Source organism: Oryzias latipes, chromosome 19, assembly GCF_002234675.1.
Source record: "Oryzias latipes chromosome 19, ASM223467v1".
Lineage (NCBI taxonomy): Eukaryota > Metazoa > Chordata > Actinopteri > Beloniformes > Adrianichthyidae > Oryzias > Oryzias latipes.
The window spans coordinates 2,446,466-2,462,261 of record NC_019877.2 but is presented as its reverse complement, the minus strand read 5'-3'; the positions used below and the strand labels follow the sequence as shown (position 1 = coordinate 2,462,261).

At 45.8% G+C, this 15,796-nt stretch overlaps 1 protein-coding gene and 1 long non-coding RNA gene across 2 annotated transcripts in view; one reads left to right on the top strand and one right to left on the bottom strand.

Moving 5' to 3' along the window:
* The window catches only part of snx29 (sorting nexin 29), a 154,340-nt gene extending 142,000 nt beyond the window's left edge, over positions 1-12,340 (bottom strand). The window contains exons 1-11 of the mRNA XM_023949208.1: positions 11,848-12,340; positions 11,460-11,512; positions 9,454-9,506; positions 9,209-9,339; positions 7,791-7,971; positions 7,644-7,714; positions 6,460-6,717; positions 5,209-5,599; positions 4,803-4,915; positions 4,635-4,716; positions 4,476-4,546 (exon numbers count right to left, since the gene is read on the bottom strand). Coding sequence (XP_023804976.1) covers positions 4,476-4,546; positions 4,635-4,716; positions 4,803-4,915; positions 5,209-5,599; positions 6,460-6,717; positions 7,644-7,714; positions 7,791-7,971; positions 9,209-9,339; positions 9,454-9,506; positions 11,460-11,512; positions 11,848-11,854 — 1,411 coding nt within the window. The 5' untranslated portion in view covers positions 11,855-12,340. The remainder of the gene's footprint in view (positions 1-4,475; positions 4,547-4,634; positions 4,717-4,802; positions 4,916-5,208; positions 5,600-6,459; positions 6,718-7,643; positions 7,715-7,790; positions 7,972-9,208; positions 9,340-9,453; positions 9,507-11,459; positions 11,513-11,847) is intronic.
* A 1,219-nt stretch (positions 12,341-13,559) lies between these two features.
* Positions 13,560-14,840, top strand: LOC110014543. Its single transcript, XR_002289569.2, has 2 exons — positions 13,560-14,292; positions 14,621-14,840. It is a non-coding gene; the product is annotated as an uncharacterized LOC110014543 (long non-coding RNA).
* Positions 14,841-15,796: the final 956 nt, after the last annotated feature.

Below are 15,796 nucleotides of genomic sequence, written 5' to 3'. Positions count from 1 at the left end.
GCTAGCGGGAGTGAATGTAAAGAGATGGGTGATGAGAAGGGGGGGCGGGGTTGCTTGGCACCAACAGTCTGCCGCTCTGCAGAAATGATGTCCTGGAATAGCATGTTAGCTAAAAGGGGCATCATTATAATTAAAATACCACTGGGAACAATCTGAAGACAGATCTAAAGATCTTAAAAAAATATATATATTTAAATGAAAAGGGGAAAAAAAAAATCGTACGTTTTTCATTTGTAGAAATAAAAACTATAAAAAGAATCAACTAAAAAATTAGTAACAGCTGCCGTTTTGTATTTTTTGTCGTTTTTCTTCACTTTTAGTCCTCAATTTAATTCAATTCAGACTTTTTTTTTTCTCCAAAGTTGATCTTAACTTATTTGGGGGCGGAGCTTTGAGACCCCTGACCTTTGACCCCATCTCCCAAAGAAATTAAGGATCAGCTTCAAAAGGTCAGGATTGAAACTTTAAACTCAAAACGGAATCTTCTTTTTCATGTAATAACAGTTTTAGGATTATAGTTCATTATTCAAGTTTTTAGTATTTCTTCAAATTTAAGAGTTTTTTTTTTATTAAAAACAGGGAAGAAAAGCTAAATGCTTCGGTTTGAGAGAGTCCAAATGAATCGACGGCGCTTTTCTCCCAAATTCCTGCATCCTCAGCCTCAGCTCTGGGTTTGAAGCGCCGGTCTGCAGGCGGCCGGCTGATGCTAAAATTCATCCTGAAATTATGGACAGATTTGGGTCGAGCTGTACGGCGGCGGCGGCGTGACTCATCGTCACTGTGGCGTGGCAGCTCGGAGGTCGCTCGCTGGGACCTCAGAAAACATCATCTGCCAGACGCCTTTATCTCCCCGCCTTCCTGCAGACGCCGCACGCTTTCAGAGCTGCCGTCAGGGCAAAGGTCTGGCCCCGCCCCCGAGGCGAGCGACCGTTTGTGCGAGGAAAGGAGGAGCGTGATGAAAAGAAAGAACAGCGGAGAGGAGGGAGTCCATTATGTGCGGCGTTCTCTCCACTTTAGCGGGTTTGAAATAAACGTGACCTTTTAGTCCGACGGAGCGCTCACAGCGGGCGCCACGGACCAGCCACTTGAGCAGAGCCTCGCGCCCTCCGTGCAGACGGACGGGACGGAACGCACGCGCGTGGTAAAGATCCGCCCTCACAGGGGAGGGGTCCCATCTTTGTGTGATTGTCCTTAGTTTTCTGTTTTTAATCATTTTCATTTTTTATTACCATTTTATCTGCTTTTATGTTAAGCGCTTTGTGTTTTTAACTGAAATGAACGGCGCTATCTATATCTATATCTATATCTATATATATATATATAGATATAGATATAGATATATATATAAATAAATAAAGTTTGAAATCAGGAGCAGACGAAGAAAACCCCAGTTGATGACGTAGAAAATACGCTCCGAGCTCGCCACAACGAGGAGGGAAAAGGGGGGGCGGGGTTGCTTGGGTCTTCCCTAATACTTCGATTTCTAATGAACTCCTGCTGCTCTGCAGAAACTATGTCCTGGTAAATGACACAGGTTTTTTTTTTAGATTTTTCAGTGGTTTTAAACCTGATTGAGGCATAGAAACCCCAAAAATCCCTGATTTTTTGTTTTTTTTTGCATCATTCCTGAACATTTCACCTTCAATCATTTTTGATTGGTTTAGAGCCGAACATTCACTCCAACGTTTTAGTTAAATTACCGTCTCGTCAGTTTTTCCCCCTTAAAAACCACTGCAGCCGTTTTTCCTTGAGTCCTTTTTCCATTTCCACGTTTCGCCGAACAACTCCGCACAAATCCGTTGAGAAATATTGCTCTAAGCTCCTCCCCCCCTCTATCTCTGTCACAGCGTCCTCGCGTCAAGAATAACCAGAGGGGAATCAGGCGGCGGCGGCGTCTGAGGCTCCTCCCCCTCAGCTCGAGGCCACAGAGACGAACGTCGGGAATCTGATGTGAAGTGAAGACGTTCACACCGGCCTCTTTGTCACTTCCTCACCAGCTAAACTCCTTGAGGAGCAGAAATCTACAGTAGATGGAGTAAAGCGTTTCCACGGCGGAACCACAGTGCCACCTGCTGGCCGGTGGGGGGAAACGTCTCCAGACAGATTCAGTCCAAATCAGACATGATTTCATGCACGGAGCTGAAACTGTACAAATGAAATGCATGACTTGGAAAACATATATATGACAACTTTTGGTTTGTCATTTGATCTGCCTGTTTTATATACATTTCCCTGTTAGATTGTTGTCAAAAATATATTATTTTCTAAAAAAAAAAAAAACAGAAAATCCTGGAAAAGTGTTTCCATTCAAAAAGTACTGTCTTTGAATCAATTGGATGATTCTAAGGACTTATAGCCTTCCAGAGTAAACTAAATCCATATATAAATCATTTTCCTAAATAAGGTGAGTTCTCTTCAAAGCCTTTTTTCCTACCACGAAGTAAGACGTCTGGATCTCTGAGGCTCCGCCTTTCGCTCCTTGTGGTGTGAAACGGCATCCAAACTTTTGCAAAGATGGATGAGCATAGAAATGAAACCGTATTGTGGGCGTGTCTGTCAGCCTGGGGGCGGAGCCAGCGGTGCAGACTCTTCCTGGAAGGGGCTGACCCACTCAGAGATGCGTGAATGGATCAAAATACTGCTTTGGTGTTTCTTATATATCATATATTAAACAGCAAAAAAAAGTTGATTTTGCACAATATAGACCCTTTAAAATGTGCAAAAACGGAGAAAGAATTTTCTAAAATCCTGATTCTGTAGGTTCTGTGAGCTGGAACCCAAATTGATGTAAAAATAAACAAATACTTGAAATCAATTCCACATGGAATCCATAAGCTATGAAAATCCTTTGCATGGAAATATGGAACTGAATCCACTTTCTCAGGATATTCTGATTCTTTTGGAAGGATTCTAAATATCGAGTCACGAAACATCGGTTCAACAAAGTCCGTGAGCGTTCCGACTACTAGACAGAACATCAGGAGAACAATCAGGCACTGATGAACATTATGGGATGGTGAGAGCTCCTCAGATTCTCCTTCAGGGCAGAAAGATGAATCCGGTTTTGTATTTCCATCCATTTTGATTCACTGAGGAGTATTTTCTGTGCCGAAGCGTCTCCACAAGCGTCGGCCTAGTTCAGCTCTGCTGCAGCAAACATTGTTTGGTTTTAACTAAATATAAAGATCAAAGGTGAGTTTTGCAACTTTCTTAGCAGCATGTGTGTAACATCATGCAGAGCGGTAAGTGGGAACGACTGTCTATATTTTGAGGAAGACCCCTGGTTTAGTCTGATTTATTTTTCTTCCATTTTCTCAAGAATTCACAAAGAAATGGTTTTCATTTACGTTTTCATTATCGACGTTAGATTTGTGGCTTTTAATTTGCAGCAAAAGAAGGACAGAAGGGTTTTTTTGTGTTTATTTGTGTTTGTATCATCAGTTTCTGTTTCAGAATGACGTTTCTATTTGATTTATGCTTCGTACAGCACCGTGAAACATGAACCTTACCAATAAAGTTCATCTGAATTTGAATTTCGGATGCATTTCATGACCGAGGGATGCAGATGTGACGGACAGAACCCACAACAACAACAACAACAACACAACAGGAATAATCGAAGTTATTGTACGGATTGTTTTTTAGTCTGCAGACCGGTACCAAATGACGTTTGTATCTTTATTTCTTTAGCATTATTTATTGCATTGTTGTTAATGTAGTCACAACACATCATCACTAAACTCCAGTGATGTCATAAACAAGCGACTGTAGTTTTATTTAGAGCTGAGGATGAGAAATAAAACAAACTCTTTCCATAAACCAGAAAGAAAGTTGGATCAAAGGGACTTTTGTTGGTTTGTATTTTTTAAACGAGGCTTTGAGTTAGTTCACCTGCTTTCAATTTTCTATAATTATCAACCTTTTTTATGACTAACGTGGACTTTTTCCTTTGTTTTTTTAACACCTCTGCTGTGCATTTTTGGACCATCTTCCACCACTGCTGGGTTTGCAACGCTCTGGACTGTTTACACAATCAGCTGCTGTCGCTCGACAACAACAAACTCTTTTGGGATCAATCAAGTTTTATTCTATTTTGGTCTAGTGAGCCTCGGTACACGTGCATACTTTGTCATGACTCGACGTATGAGCTTGTAACCTCGTGACGTATTTTTGACGGTTATTAAACAGGAAGTTTTACAATCAAAACAGAAAAATTATATCCTCAAACTAAATGCTATACATTTTTTTTTTTTGCGGGGGGGGGGGGGTTCCTATACATTTGTTTTATTTTGACAGTCTTCTACTCCCACCATCATACAAATTCAATGAGCATCAATAAAATCCCCAGAGGTTCATCGTTCTGGAGTTCTCCACCAAATTTGCTCTCATGGATGTTCCAGTAAATAGACGGGTCCCATTACAGACAAACCGGTTTGGGAACTAACGGAGCCAGCAGAGCGGGGACAGGAACTCACCCACTGTCATGGACTCCGGCAGCCCTGCCGTGGAGAGCGGCGCCGGCGGCGCCGGTGGACTGGACTCCATGCTGGGGACAAACGGCGGGGAGGAGAGGTGAATTGTGGGATTCTCCGCGGTTTGCTGTGCAGCAGTGAGATGCCGGAGCGCTTCCTCACCTGAAAGTCAGCTGCAATCTCTGGCAGTTTTCCGCCGACTTTCCCTGAGCGGGGAAGGCTGCGGCGTCCTCCACGGAGCTCGCTGCTGACAAAGTGAAAGTGAAAGCAGGAAGGAAAGTACCTACAGGTCGTCTGAAGCTGAGAGTTGTGACTCCACATGTCCCGTACCTGGCTGAGGGTCCTCAGCGTTCAGGGGAATCAGGATCCCGGCGCTGCGCCGCTCCGGCACGACCTGCTGAGGACTCCATGTGGACAACGTGGACAAGCTGCCCATCGCCGGCCTGGGGGGAAAAAAAGTCAGAAATATCATTTTCCTGCAAATTCTCTGAATTTTAGGACTTCCAACCCCATAATATGTCCCACAGGCCACATTTTCACAGAAATGATGGAAAATGACTCCTTTTCCTTCTTTTTTCAAAATATTCATCTGAAAAAAATCACTTTAAAAAAACAGTCAGAGGGCCTTTCTAAAGCAACATCATCCAGCCGTTCAGCCATAAATTTTAAATGACAAGAAAAATTCATATTTTTTCCACAAATAATGTGGAGTAACGCTTCTGCTCTTCAAACTCACAGATCGGCGAGGATCTTCTCGTCCTCCACGGACGGCGGCGTCCTGGGTTTATACATCTCCTCTTCATCCTCGTCGTCTAAACCCTTGAGGTCAGACAAAAGAGGCTCCGCCCCCGGAGCCGTGCGGCAGGGGCGGGGGGACCCCACCCAACCGACCATCCCAGGTCCTGCCAGGCCGTTCTGGGCCGGCGACTCTGGGAAATTTGGCTCCAAGGGGTCCACCCCTTCTTCCACGCTGCTCGGATTCGGAGCCGCGTGGCTCTTCCTCGGGACGCCGGCCCTCTGGGAGTCGTCCTCGGCCTCCTCCTCATCGCCTCCATCCAGGTCGTCGTCGAAGGAAATGATGTTGGTGACTTTCTTTTTCCGCCGACGCTCTTTCCTCAAGCCTGAGTCTGAAAAAGAAAAGAAAAGAAAAACCACGACGTCTAAACGGTCCATCATCTGCGCTAAATTCAACCGTTTGGGGTTCGTCTGGTCAAACTGGAGCTTTTTCCAGGATGAGGCGAATCTCATCGCATCCATGAAATCTGCCGAGAGCAAAAACCTTCAGCCAAAACAAATAAAAGTCACCAAACTTCCTGATGACTTCTTTTCTTGTTGTTTGCTCGTTTGACACGGAAACCAGCTACAGCGCAAAAGTGTGAACCTTGGCTTTAGGCTCTGAACCATCGGAAACCGTGTGAGCCATTTGCTGAGGCACGTTAACCTTGGGAGTGGGGTCATCTGGACCCCACAAGATAGCACAAGGGTTATGGCCGTGTCCACTGCCACACGTGTGACGTACGTCATCCATGGTTTCGCTTACGTAAAGTCGTTTTTATAGTCGTTTAAAATCTTTGCGCGCGATCGTAACAGGAATTAACGCAACTGTGCGAGATTTTTGAGACGGGTGTGCAGATTTCGGCCTTTTTCCACGACCTAACGGACTTTTCACGCGTCAACCACCGACGGTCTTTCTTAAGGCGTGTGCGGCGCACACATCACGTTCAGATTACGCAAGTCTAACTCAAATCGCTAATGAATTGCACATAAACAATAATCACGCACGTTGATTTACGTGTTCTTTGCGTGTTTTATTCATACTTTTTCCCTGTTTTTTCCTGGTTTCAAGACCAGAACTTTCTAAAGAACTCCTGCCGCTCTGCAGAAACTATGTCCACAGGGTTTTTTTGGTCTAAAAACGTTAAAATCCTAATTCAAAGACCACTTTGAGTCAACGACAAACGGCACAAGCGACAGTTCTGCTTCCTACCAGCGGAGGCGCTGCGCGGCAGAACGGGCAGCGGGTCGGAGGCGCCGTCCGCTCTGGGCGAGAAGCCCGGCACCACGGCCGTGGCGGAGCTGATCTCCCTCAGCAGGCTGCTGACTCCCTGCGTGGACTCCTTCAGCAGGCTGCCGAAGCCCTGCGTGGACTCCTTCAGGAGGCTGGACACGGAGGAGGAGCCCCGCGTCGGCCCGCCGTTCAGGTCGCTGTTGTCGATGTTGATGGCGAACAGGATGGAGTTCAGACCTGGGGACAGAAGGAGGAGGAGAACGCAGGGTTCAGCTGATGTCTGCAGGCTGTAATCAGAAGAAGAGCCGCTCCAGAACCAATTCAATGGATCAGGGGGGAGGTTTCAAACCTCTGACCTGCTCTGTTTTCACATGTGGGTGTAAAAAAACGCAGTTTTCCCTCAACAATGTACACCAACTAGACTGTTTCAGTTTTCTTGTTTCGCAGATGTTCAGAGAAGCAGCTTTCAGCTCAGACGTTCTCCTGAACCCACAATATTCTGCGAGGTCAAACCTGGACTACACGAAACGTCGTTGATCTTGATGCGGTCCGTCTCAGAGTTGATCTGAGGCGTAAAACTGCAGGTTTTCAGGGCAAAAATGCAGTTTTTAATGAGGTTACTGCAGAAGAACTGCCCCCCCGAACCCCAGGCCATGGACCGGCGCCGGTCCGGGCTGCAGAAAAAAAGAATAATTAATAAAACCTACATTTTTTTTCCATTTTCATTCTAAATCTGAGTTTTATTTTGAAAAACTACTGCATTCTGTCCCCGTCTGCCTCTGCTAAATGGCGGATTTTCTGTTGGCTTTATCTCCATAGCAACCAATTCCTTTTTTGGTCGCCTGGGACCCCCGAACAGGTCTACGTCATTTGGAGAAGAGGTACATTTTTGGATTATCCTTGGCAACGGAGCTTTCTCGTTAACCACGCCCACAGTTTATGTTCACCTGCGTGTTTGACCCTGAAAGAGGTTGGGAACCACTGATCTATTCTATGATGACTTCAGGATGTGGGAGGGGCCTGCTGCTGGCCGAGTCTGGAACGTTCTCTAAACATCCAAAAGTTTCAGGTTTCTCTTGATCGGAGAAACCCGAGAGCTTCACGCGTCTGCGGCTGCGGCATCCGCCTGGACGGTTTCCTGCGCCAAACATCCACGCGCTCACCTGCCGCCATGGTGGGGAGCATGCTGGCCCGCTCCTCGTCCAGGACAAAAGCCCAGTCTTCATAGTAGCTTCTACACACAGGACAGAGTTCCCGTCAAAATGCAGAAAATGTGAAAGGCCACGCCCACAGAGGGGACCAGCACTGACCCCAGGCGCGGGCGGTCGGCCAGCAGCGAGTGGAGGTAGCGCTCCAGCGAGTGCTCGTTGAGGGCGCAGCGCAGCCAGGCGCGACCTCGCCCGAGCTCCGAGGAGATGTGGCGCAGCGAGTAGAAGCGCTGGAGCTCGTGGCGGTTCAGATGCTCCTTCACGTAGAACCAGAACGTCAGCTCTGGGAGGACAGAAGAAGAAGAAGAAGCTCTTTCAGCTTTAAAGCCTCCACCAACAGCCCTTCCTGCTTTATTTTGAAAGGCAGGAAGCTCAAGTTTCCCACAACCGCAGCCTGACCTCACATCAAACACGGTAACACAGGTGTGTATTTACCGAAAACTTAACTTTTTAAGAACATTTACCTAAATAACCTTTAGAAACTTATGTGAAAAAATAAAGTTTGAAATAAAAAAAACTTTTTTTGCTCTTAAATCAAACAACTGCCACACCTCTGATGTCTATACGGCTGCTTCTGGACATCAGAAAACTACAAACTACACATTAGTAGTTTAAAGTGGAGATTTTCTGATAGTTTCATGAATTCCAACCCAAAAAACAAACATAAAACTTCTTTTTTTTGGCTAAATTTCTGAAGTGCTTTTTATATAAATATTGTTTTTTAATCCAGTTTTAAACTTTACATAAAAGTTTAAAGTATAAAAATAAGAATATTTGGACTGTTTTCGCTCTTAAAACAGATGAATGTAATGTAATAAAACAATAAATACTCAAATAAAGCATAATTGTTTGACGTTTTCAATGTAAACATATGCAGTAGAAATGCAATAATTTCTCACAATATAGTTTGCTTTTAAACTGAGAAAATGTGTCATCCCTAATAGATTTACCCAATTTAAAGATATAAAACTATCTGTGGAGCTTTTGGAAAGCAAAATGTCGAATTACTACAGCAACATATGAACCTTTGAGTTAATTTTAGATTAATTTTGTCCTAAAAGGGCAATGTGTCACCACTTGTTTAAAAAAAGAAAGACAAATTCTACCAACTTCAAATGGTAGATTTCCATTTGTAACAGTAGAAAAACATTTTTATTTTTTTAATTTTTCAATTAGTTTTATTTTTCCAGAGTTCGTTTATCCAATAATTGACTCAAAGTCTTAAAATGTTTGTAATCGTGCCTCAAAAAGTCAGACTCAAACCCCTCTGAAGGAGACGGCTTCTCTTATTTGGAAGACTTTATTTCTGATTTATCGTCAAAGCCTCAGAGGTCTTTTAATTATGATTATTTTCTAGGACATAGTTTCGGCAGAGCGGGAAGAACCCCGGCCCCCCCTTCCCCTCCTCATTGCTGAGAGCTCTCTGTTTGAGCGGATTTAGACAAAGAAATGCAGTCCGAGTCTTCATGTTGTCCTCCGTCATCAGAAAAAAGCTGCTGGAACATGTTTGCATCACAAACCTGCACCTCCGTCTGTTCTGCTGCTGAAGCCGGCGGCCTGTTTGAGGGCGGCGGCGGTCAGCGCCAGGCCACGGCTCTTCCTCAGGCCGTGCTGCAGCACCGCCTCCAACTGAGCGCACAGACAGATGACCCTGCAGAGACGACAGCAGCACTGAAAAGCGCTCCGCCCTCACGGAGACGACGGGAGCCTTCTTCCCCTCCAGGACATGACCTTCCTCCAGTCATCCTAAAGGACGCCGCCTCACCTGCTGTCCGAGTCCGTTGCAATCTCCTTCCTCCCCCCGAAGCGGATTTGGCACTGCGGGGAGACGAGGAGCGTAAAGAACCGTGGGGTCTTTAATGCACAGATCTAACACAGCTGGACTGTAGCCGAACAGACTTCAGAACCGGTTTTCCTTCACACTAGAGTCAATGTCAGCAAACCACATTTACGTCACCAGGATCTCCGCTCTGGGTTCACTTTGATTAGAATGACTCATTTGGGAAAACGTTCCCCCCCCTTTAAACCGTCTCCGCCAATCATTCTTGGAGGCCAATCAGACGGGGCTAACGTCCTCGCCGATCTGGCGTCCGACCGTGAAAACAAAAAGTGCATCAAATCACAGAACGCTTGGAGGCGCGAGTCTGTCCGGCATCAGCGTCATGTCACTACATCTTCCATGATTCATTGGGGTTTAGGTGACAGCATCTCTTGCTGCACTACAAAATGTAAGACAGCACTAAGGTTAAAAACAGACACTTTTATAAATTGAAATCAGTCTTTTTTTTTTCCACACATTCTTTTTCTCCATTTATCCTATAACTGAACGTTTAAACATGAGTATAAAGTTGTTGTTTTTTGTGTAAAAGGCATCAAGTTGCTGTGATTACAGAAATCTTCAAAATCTACAGTTGCACAACTATGAAAAAATAGATGTTTTACACATAAATCCCTCCTTAAAACAGGAAATTCCTTCTGGTTTTTAGTGAGGTCATACATAAATTATAATAAACTGGAGGGAAACGGTTTTAAAATTTGACCCCAAGGCCTTTAGCTGAAATAAATAAATGAAAACCATCGCAACATTTCCGAAAAACAGACGCAAAATTAAAGATTTTTGAGGCGCAACTGTTGCGCTGCGAGGGCAACACGCTTCCAACGAGAAGCCTCCGTAAACGCAGGTTTCAGGACGCCACGGACAGAAAAACAAAAACACTGAACACGCCTTGAAACTAAAAACCTTTAAGCTTTGACCAATCAGAGCGTCCTTTTCAAAGTTTGAAAATGTATCACGATGAAAAACACAAAAAAAGTCGAATTTGCACCTTTTTCAGGATTCTGCACCAACTGTAGAGACGTGCGCTGCTTTCAGGTAGCAAGTGTGGCGGCGAAAAGCGCGTTTCAGATGCTAGTTTGGCGCCTTCTTGAATGTCCATCTAATGCCCGGTGTGTACGCAGCATCATTAAAAAAAAACCTGAAGGGACCGGTTAATACAGACAGTTGGTCTTTTTTTTATATATTTTCAGTTGCTGGTGTGATTTATGTCGAGGAAAAAAAGTTTCCCTTTGGCTCAAAAATGGTTACAAACCAAACACAGATTTAGAGAACTTTAAAGAACAGTTTTACTTCCTGCAGCACCAAAAAGGAAGCAAAACAAGGCAGCGAAAACCCACAAGCGGCGCCTCAGCCTCCTCCTGACTGCCAGAGAAAACAGTCCCTCCAGTTTTCATCCATTTACGCCGTTTGCAACCAAACGTCAAAAAAGAAATCTGTGTCGTTTTCTGCAAAGTTCATTAGAAATTCCCCTCTGAAATGTGGGGGCGGAGTAAGCCTGCACTCATTTCCCATCAGCCCTTTGTTTGCACTCTCTCCTGCTAGCTTACAGCCCCTCAAACCTCCAACCTCGCGTTAGCGCGGCAACAAGCAGTATTACAGTTCCGAGTCAGATTCCATCTCATACGAGGAGGATGCATCGGAATGAAGCAGAGCGGGGGGGGCACCAATTGTGGTTTGTCTGGCTTTTTTTTTTCCATTTGCTCCTGATTTAGCACAGAAATACTCAAAAAATGCCATTTTAAGATCAATTTTCTTTATAAATGTCCTCCATCCTCAAAGAAAATGCCACATTTTTATTGGAATGCACTAAAACTACAATTCCCAGGAGTCCCACGCCTTTCCCTTGAAAAGCCCTTAAAGTTGTTGGAAGGTTTTAGACTTTTTGCCATGCTGGCAGGTCAGGCCGGCGTCCCTGCTCTGGGGGAGGAACTCACCTGTTTGACGGCGTCCAGCAGCCTCTCCAGGAGGTGCTGCCTCTTGGCATCGCCTGCAGAGGAGAGAGAAGGCAGGAAAAGGGTGGAGAAAGCGCCAAACATCCACCCGCTCCATCCATCACATAACGGAAACAGGGTTAATGGCTCATCTGCACTCCACGCCTCTGTGGCTTCTCCTTCATGGAGGAGAAAGCCTTCAGGGTTGGTTGGTTGGTTACTTTCTGCTGCACTTTAGGAATGTCAGGTGTTTCAGGTGTTTAATGCAGATGCATCCATTGCAGCAGCTCTTTATTTATTGAGTTCAAATGTTTTTCTGCCATCAGACCCACAAGGAGAAGGAGACCCTAAAAGGCTTCGACTTCCTGTGCAGCAGAAAGGACAAACTCACCGTTCATTCTGACGGAATCACGTCCCCACCAGCGGCGTGCACGCGTCTCATCACCCCCCCGGCGCTCCCGGGCATCGCCTCCCGCCGCTCCGAACCGTAAACGGGGGGCGGGCGCCTCTGTGTGTGACCGAGCTGGGCGCGCGGACGCTGGCTGAGCCGGCGGTTAACACAGCGAGGCCTGCCGGGGAGCCGCCGGCGGGGCTGGCCCCCGCGTGGCGCGCAGGAGCGGGGAGCGGCGGCCGGACCGGGGTGGAGTCGGCGGGAAAACCGTCAACCGGGGAACGAACGTTCCGCCGCGAGGGCAGAAAACGCGACGGTTCTGAGGCTTAAAGCCGGTGACGCTGCAAAAACGGGAAACGCGCCGCTCAGAAAAGGCAGCGACGGGGTCACATGACCAAACACACTGCCGTCATATGACACCCGAGGGCTGCTGGGAAATGGAGTTTAATAAAACAACCTGATTTTTTAACCACTCGGGAACAAAATATAAATAAAAAATTGTGAAATTTATATAAAGATTTTATGCTTAAAACTTTTTTTGTGCATTTTCTCAAAAAGAAAAGTTTTCTTTGAAAAATAATTGATTATAATTATGATTATTAGTAGCAGTCGCAGTTCTAGCATTGATATTTTTATTATTATTGTCATATTTCTTTTTTTAATTAAATAATTATTTCACTTTTTTTAGCAACATATTCATAAAATTCAATGTCATAGCTCAGCCACTTTAGAAAGTTTATTAGGTCTTTCTGCTATTGTTGGTCTCATTCTTTTAAAAACAAAACTTCAAATACTTTTGTGAACCAACAGAACTGTGGTTGATTGAACATCTAATCTTCCAACTTCTTGCAAAATCAAACCTTGGTGGAAAGAAATAAAAAAGCCATTTGATTAAAAATATATTTTCAAATGTAAAAATCTACTAGGTGGGTCACAAGATCCCTGCTCCGCTGCATCCACCTGCAGAGACACAGATCCACAAGCGTCTTTGTTTTCCTCATCTGAGCTGGAATCTGGATCCAAACTGTACGACTGGATAGATCTGTTGTTGCTGCTGCCATTTTTGTTGCACTGCTACCATTAGGTTTGTAAGCTAGCAGGAGAATGTGTAAACCAGGGGTGCCTAGATCCAGGCTTCCTGCTACTTTTCCAGAAACTCATCCTTATGATTACCTGGATCAGGTGTGTTTAGCCAATAAGGAGCTTCAATGGCAGGTTGGTTGGAAAAGTGTAGGACACTGGCCCTCAAGGCCTGGATTTGGACACATTGGTGTAAACAGAGAGCTCTCAGTAACAGTCCCGCCCACAACTAAGAGTTTACAAAACATTTTTATTCCAGAGAAAATGGGACTTGTTTGTCAATGTAAAGTGACTAAACTAGAAAATATGTTATCAAATCGTGTGAATTGAAACTAAACAGAAAAGCTCTGGAATGAGGTTTTTTACCAACATTTTACCACAAAAAGAAATAACACAAAAATTCCAAGTTGAAACTAAAAATATTCACAAAAACAGAGAAGAAAAACTCATTTCTCTGTCACAATGGGTTGATGACATCAGCAGCAGCAGCTCAGGTACATGTGCAAAGTTTGTGTTTTATCAGCCGCACATGCGTGATCTTATCTGAGGCTGTCTAATCATTACCATCGTCCCTCTCCGGTCTTTTTCAGGTTTCATATTGACAGAGCTTCTCTGCTGAATTCCTTTGTGGAGGAGGAAGAGGAGGCCACCGTGTTGTCGTACACCACCGAGAGGGACACCTCCGCGTTCAGCGGCCTGTTGTGCTTCCGGAAGGAGCTCCTGATGCCGCTGGAGAGCCTGGTGGACGCCTTCTTCACGGCGCGGCTGATCCGCCGGTTCCTCTGCTTCGCTAGGCCCACGTCGTCCTGCAGCTCCTCCGGCGGGACGTCGATGTTCCCAGAGTACCAGAACACCCACCAGATCAGGCTGAGGAAGATGATGATGGCCCCCACGTAGATGAAGAGGTCGTGGATGACCAGGCCTCCGAAGACCCCCACCATCATGATGAGGACGCCCAGTATGTCGTGGGCCACCGCGAACCAGAAGGAGCACTTGCAGCGGCCCACGCCTGCGTGCCTCTTCTCCGAGACCGGCTCCATGTGGACAGATGTGGACATGATCCCGTGGAAGGAGGACGCTCCTGCAGCGGCGGTCGCCGAATGACCTCCTGCAGCTCAAAGTCCCCACGGCACTGGAGGTTACGTCATCGCCGGCTCACGCCTCCTGGATGAAGCGTTTCCGCCGCTGCTTCTCCCTCAGCACGGGGATCCAGACCAGCCCCACCGCCACGAACATGAGCCCCACCGACAGGCAGGCCGAGCCCACTGACCGGGGCGCGTCCACCGAGCCGTGGAGGAGGAGCAGGAGCGCTCCTGCAGCACCCATCACGGAGCCCATCACCACGGCAGTGATGGGCTTATGCAGGTAGGTCCAACAGGGGTCGCCAGCAGGGGGGGCGTCGGGGCACAGACTTTCAGCACCCTCCTGATAGGTTTCCGCGGCGACCTCCATGGCAGCTCCTGAAGCATCTGGACGATGGAGGTCTCCTCCTGTCCGTGTAATTCCAACCCACCTGTTGACAGCGTTGTCATTGGCGGCTGTTCCCATCATCAGGTTACACTCCGCCCCCCCAAAGCAACCACATTTCAATGGCCCGCTGTGTGCAGAATCAACCGCATTTGTGTCCTCCTCTGACACGAAACGCTCCTGAAATCTGAGGCCCGCTGGTGAATCAACGCGTGTCTGTGTGCAGGAGGCAGCTGAGCAAACTGGAGTCCAAACCCGCAAACACAAAGACCTGCAGACCTGTCATCTGATCCGGCTGACAGAAGATCGACCAGCTCGCCGTTTCCACGCCCCACACGCCAAACATCTCGCATCTGAGAGCCCCAATAGATTCACAGAACCACTCATTGATTGATCTGCCTTGTTCTTTATCAGCAGAAGATAATTAAAAGAACAGGAAAAAAAAAGCTTTTCTTTCATTCAATTTAATTTTAATTTCAATTTCATTTAAACTCACCGGCCACTTTGTTAGGCGCACCTGTCCAAAGCCTGGTTAACGCTCCTTTCAACAGGGCAGCAACTCCATGCAGGTAGGCGTGACCCAGACGGCCTGATGCAGTTCAAACGGAGAATCAGGAACAGAAAGAAAGGTGCTTGAAGTTCAGAAGAGAACGGTCAGACAAAGGCAACAGGAACCCAAAGAACCACTGGTTCCAACCGAGGTCTGCAGAAGAGCATCTCTGAAAGAACAACACGTCCAACCTGGAGGCAGACGGGCTACAGCAGCAGAAGACCACAGCGGGTCCCTTCCTGTCAGCTAAGAACAGGAAATTCACCAAAACTGGACCACAGAAGACTGTCTGGTCTGACCAGAACATGCATCCAATATAGAACATGTAGAATACATTAATTAATATTATTTAGTGCAAATTAAAAAAAAAAAACAGAACCACAAACACATATTTTTAAATTAGATGCAGTAATAAAATAAAGTCACTAGTAATAAAAAAAAATAAACAAAAGCAACACTGTAATAAAGTTAAACACTCTTTGGTTTGTTAAACCATTTAGTGGCTTAAATAAAAGCTGCATTTCCAGAAGAAAATGCAGGGTTGAATGCTATATTGTTGAACGAAAAAATAAATAAAGAAATGATCAAAGTTGACCATAAATAAAGTAAAAAAAGCACAATAACAAAAAATATATTTTTGTGAAAAAGGCCAGAGCCGGGTATCGAACCAGCGAGCTTCTGCACCAAGGATTCCCCATGGATTTTAATGGAGGCAAAAATTCTGGAATATCTGGAAAAGTTCAAGGATTTGAAGGAGCAAAACAAAAGTCAGAGCTGAAAGAGCTGAACATTTGAATAGTTGAACGGTTAAAATAGAGGAAAAATTGTAGGAGTTAAGCGGCAAAAATGGTG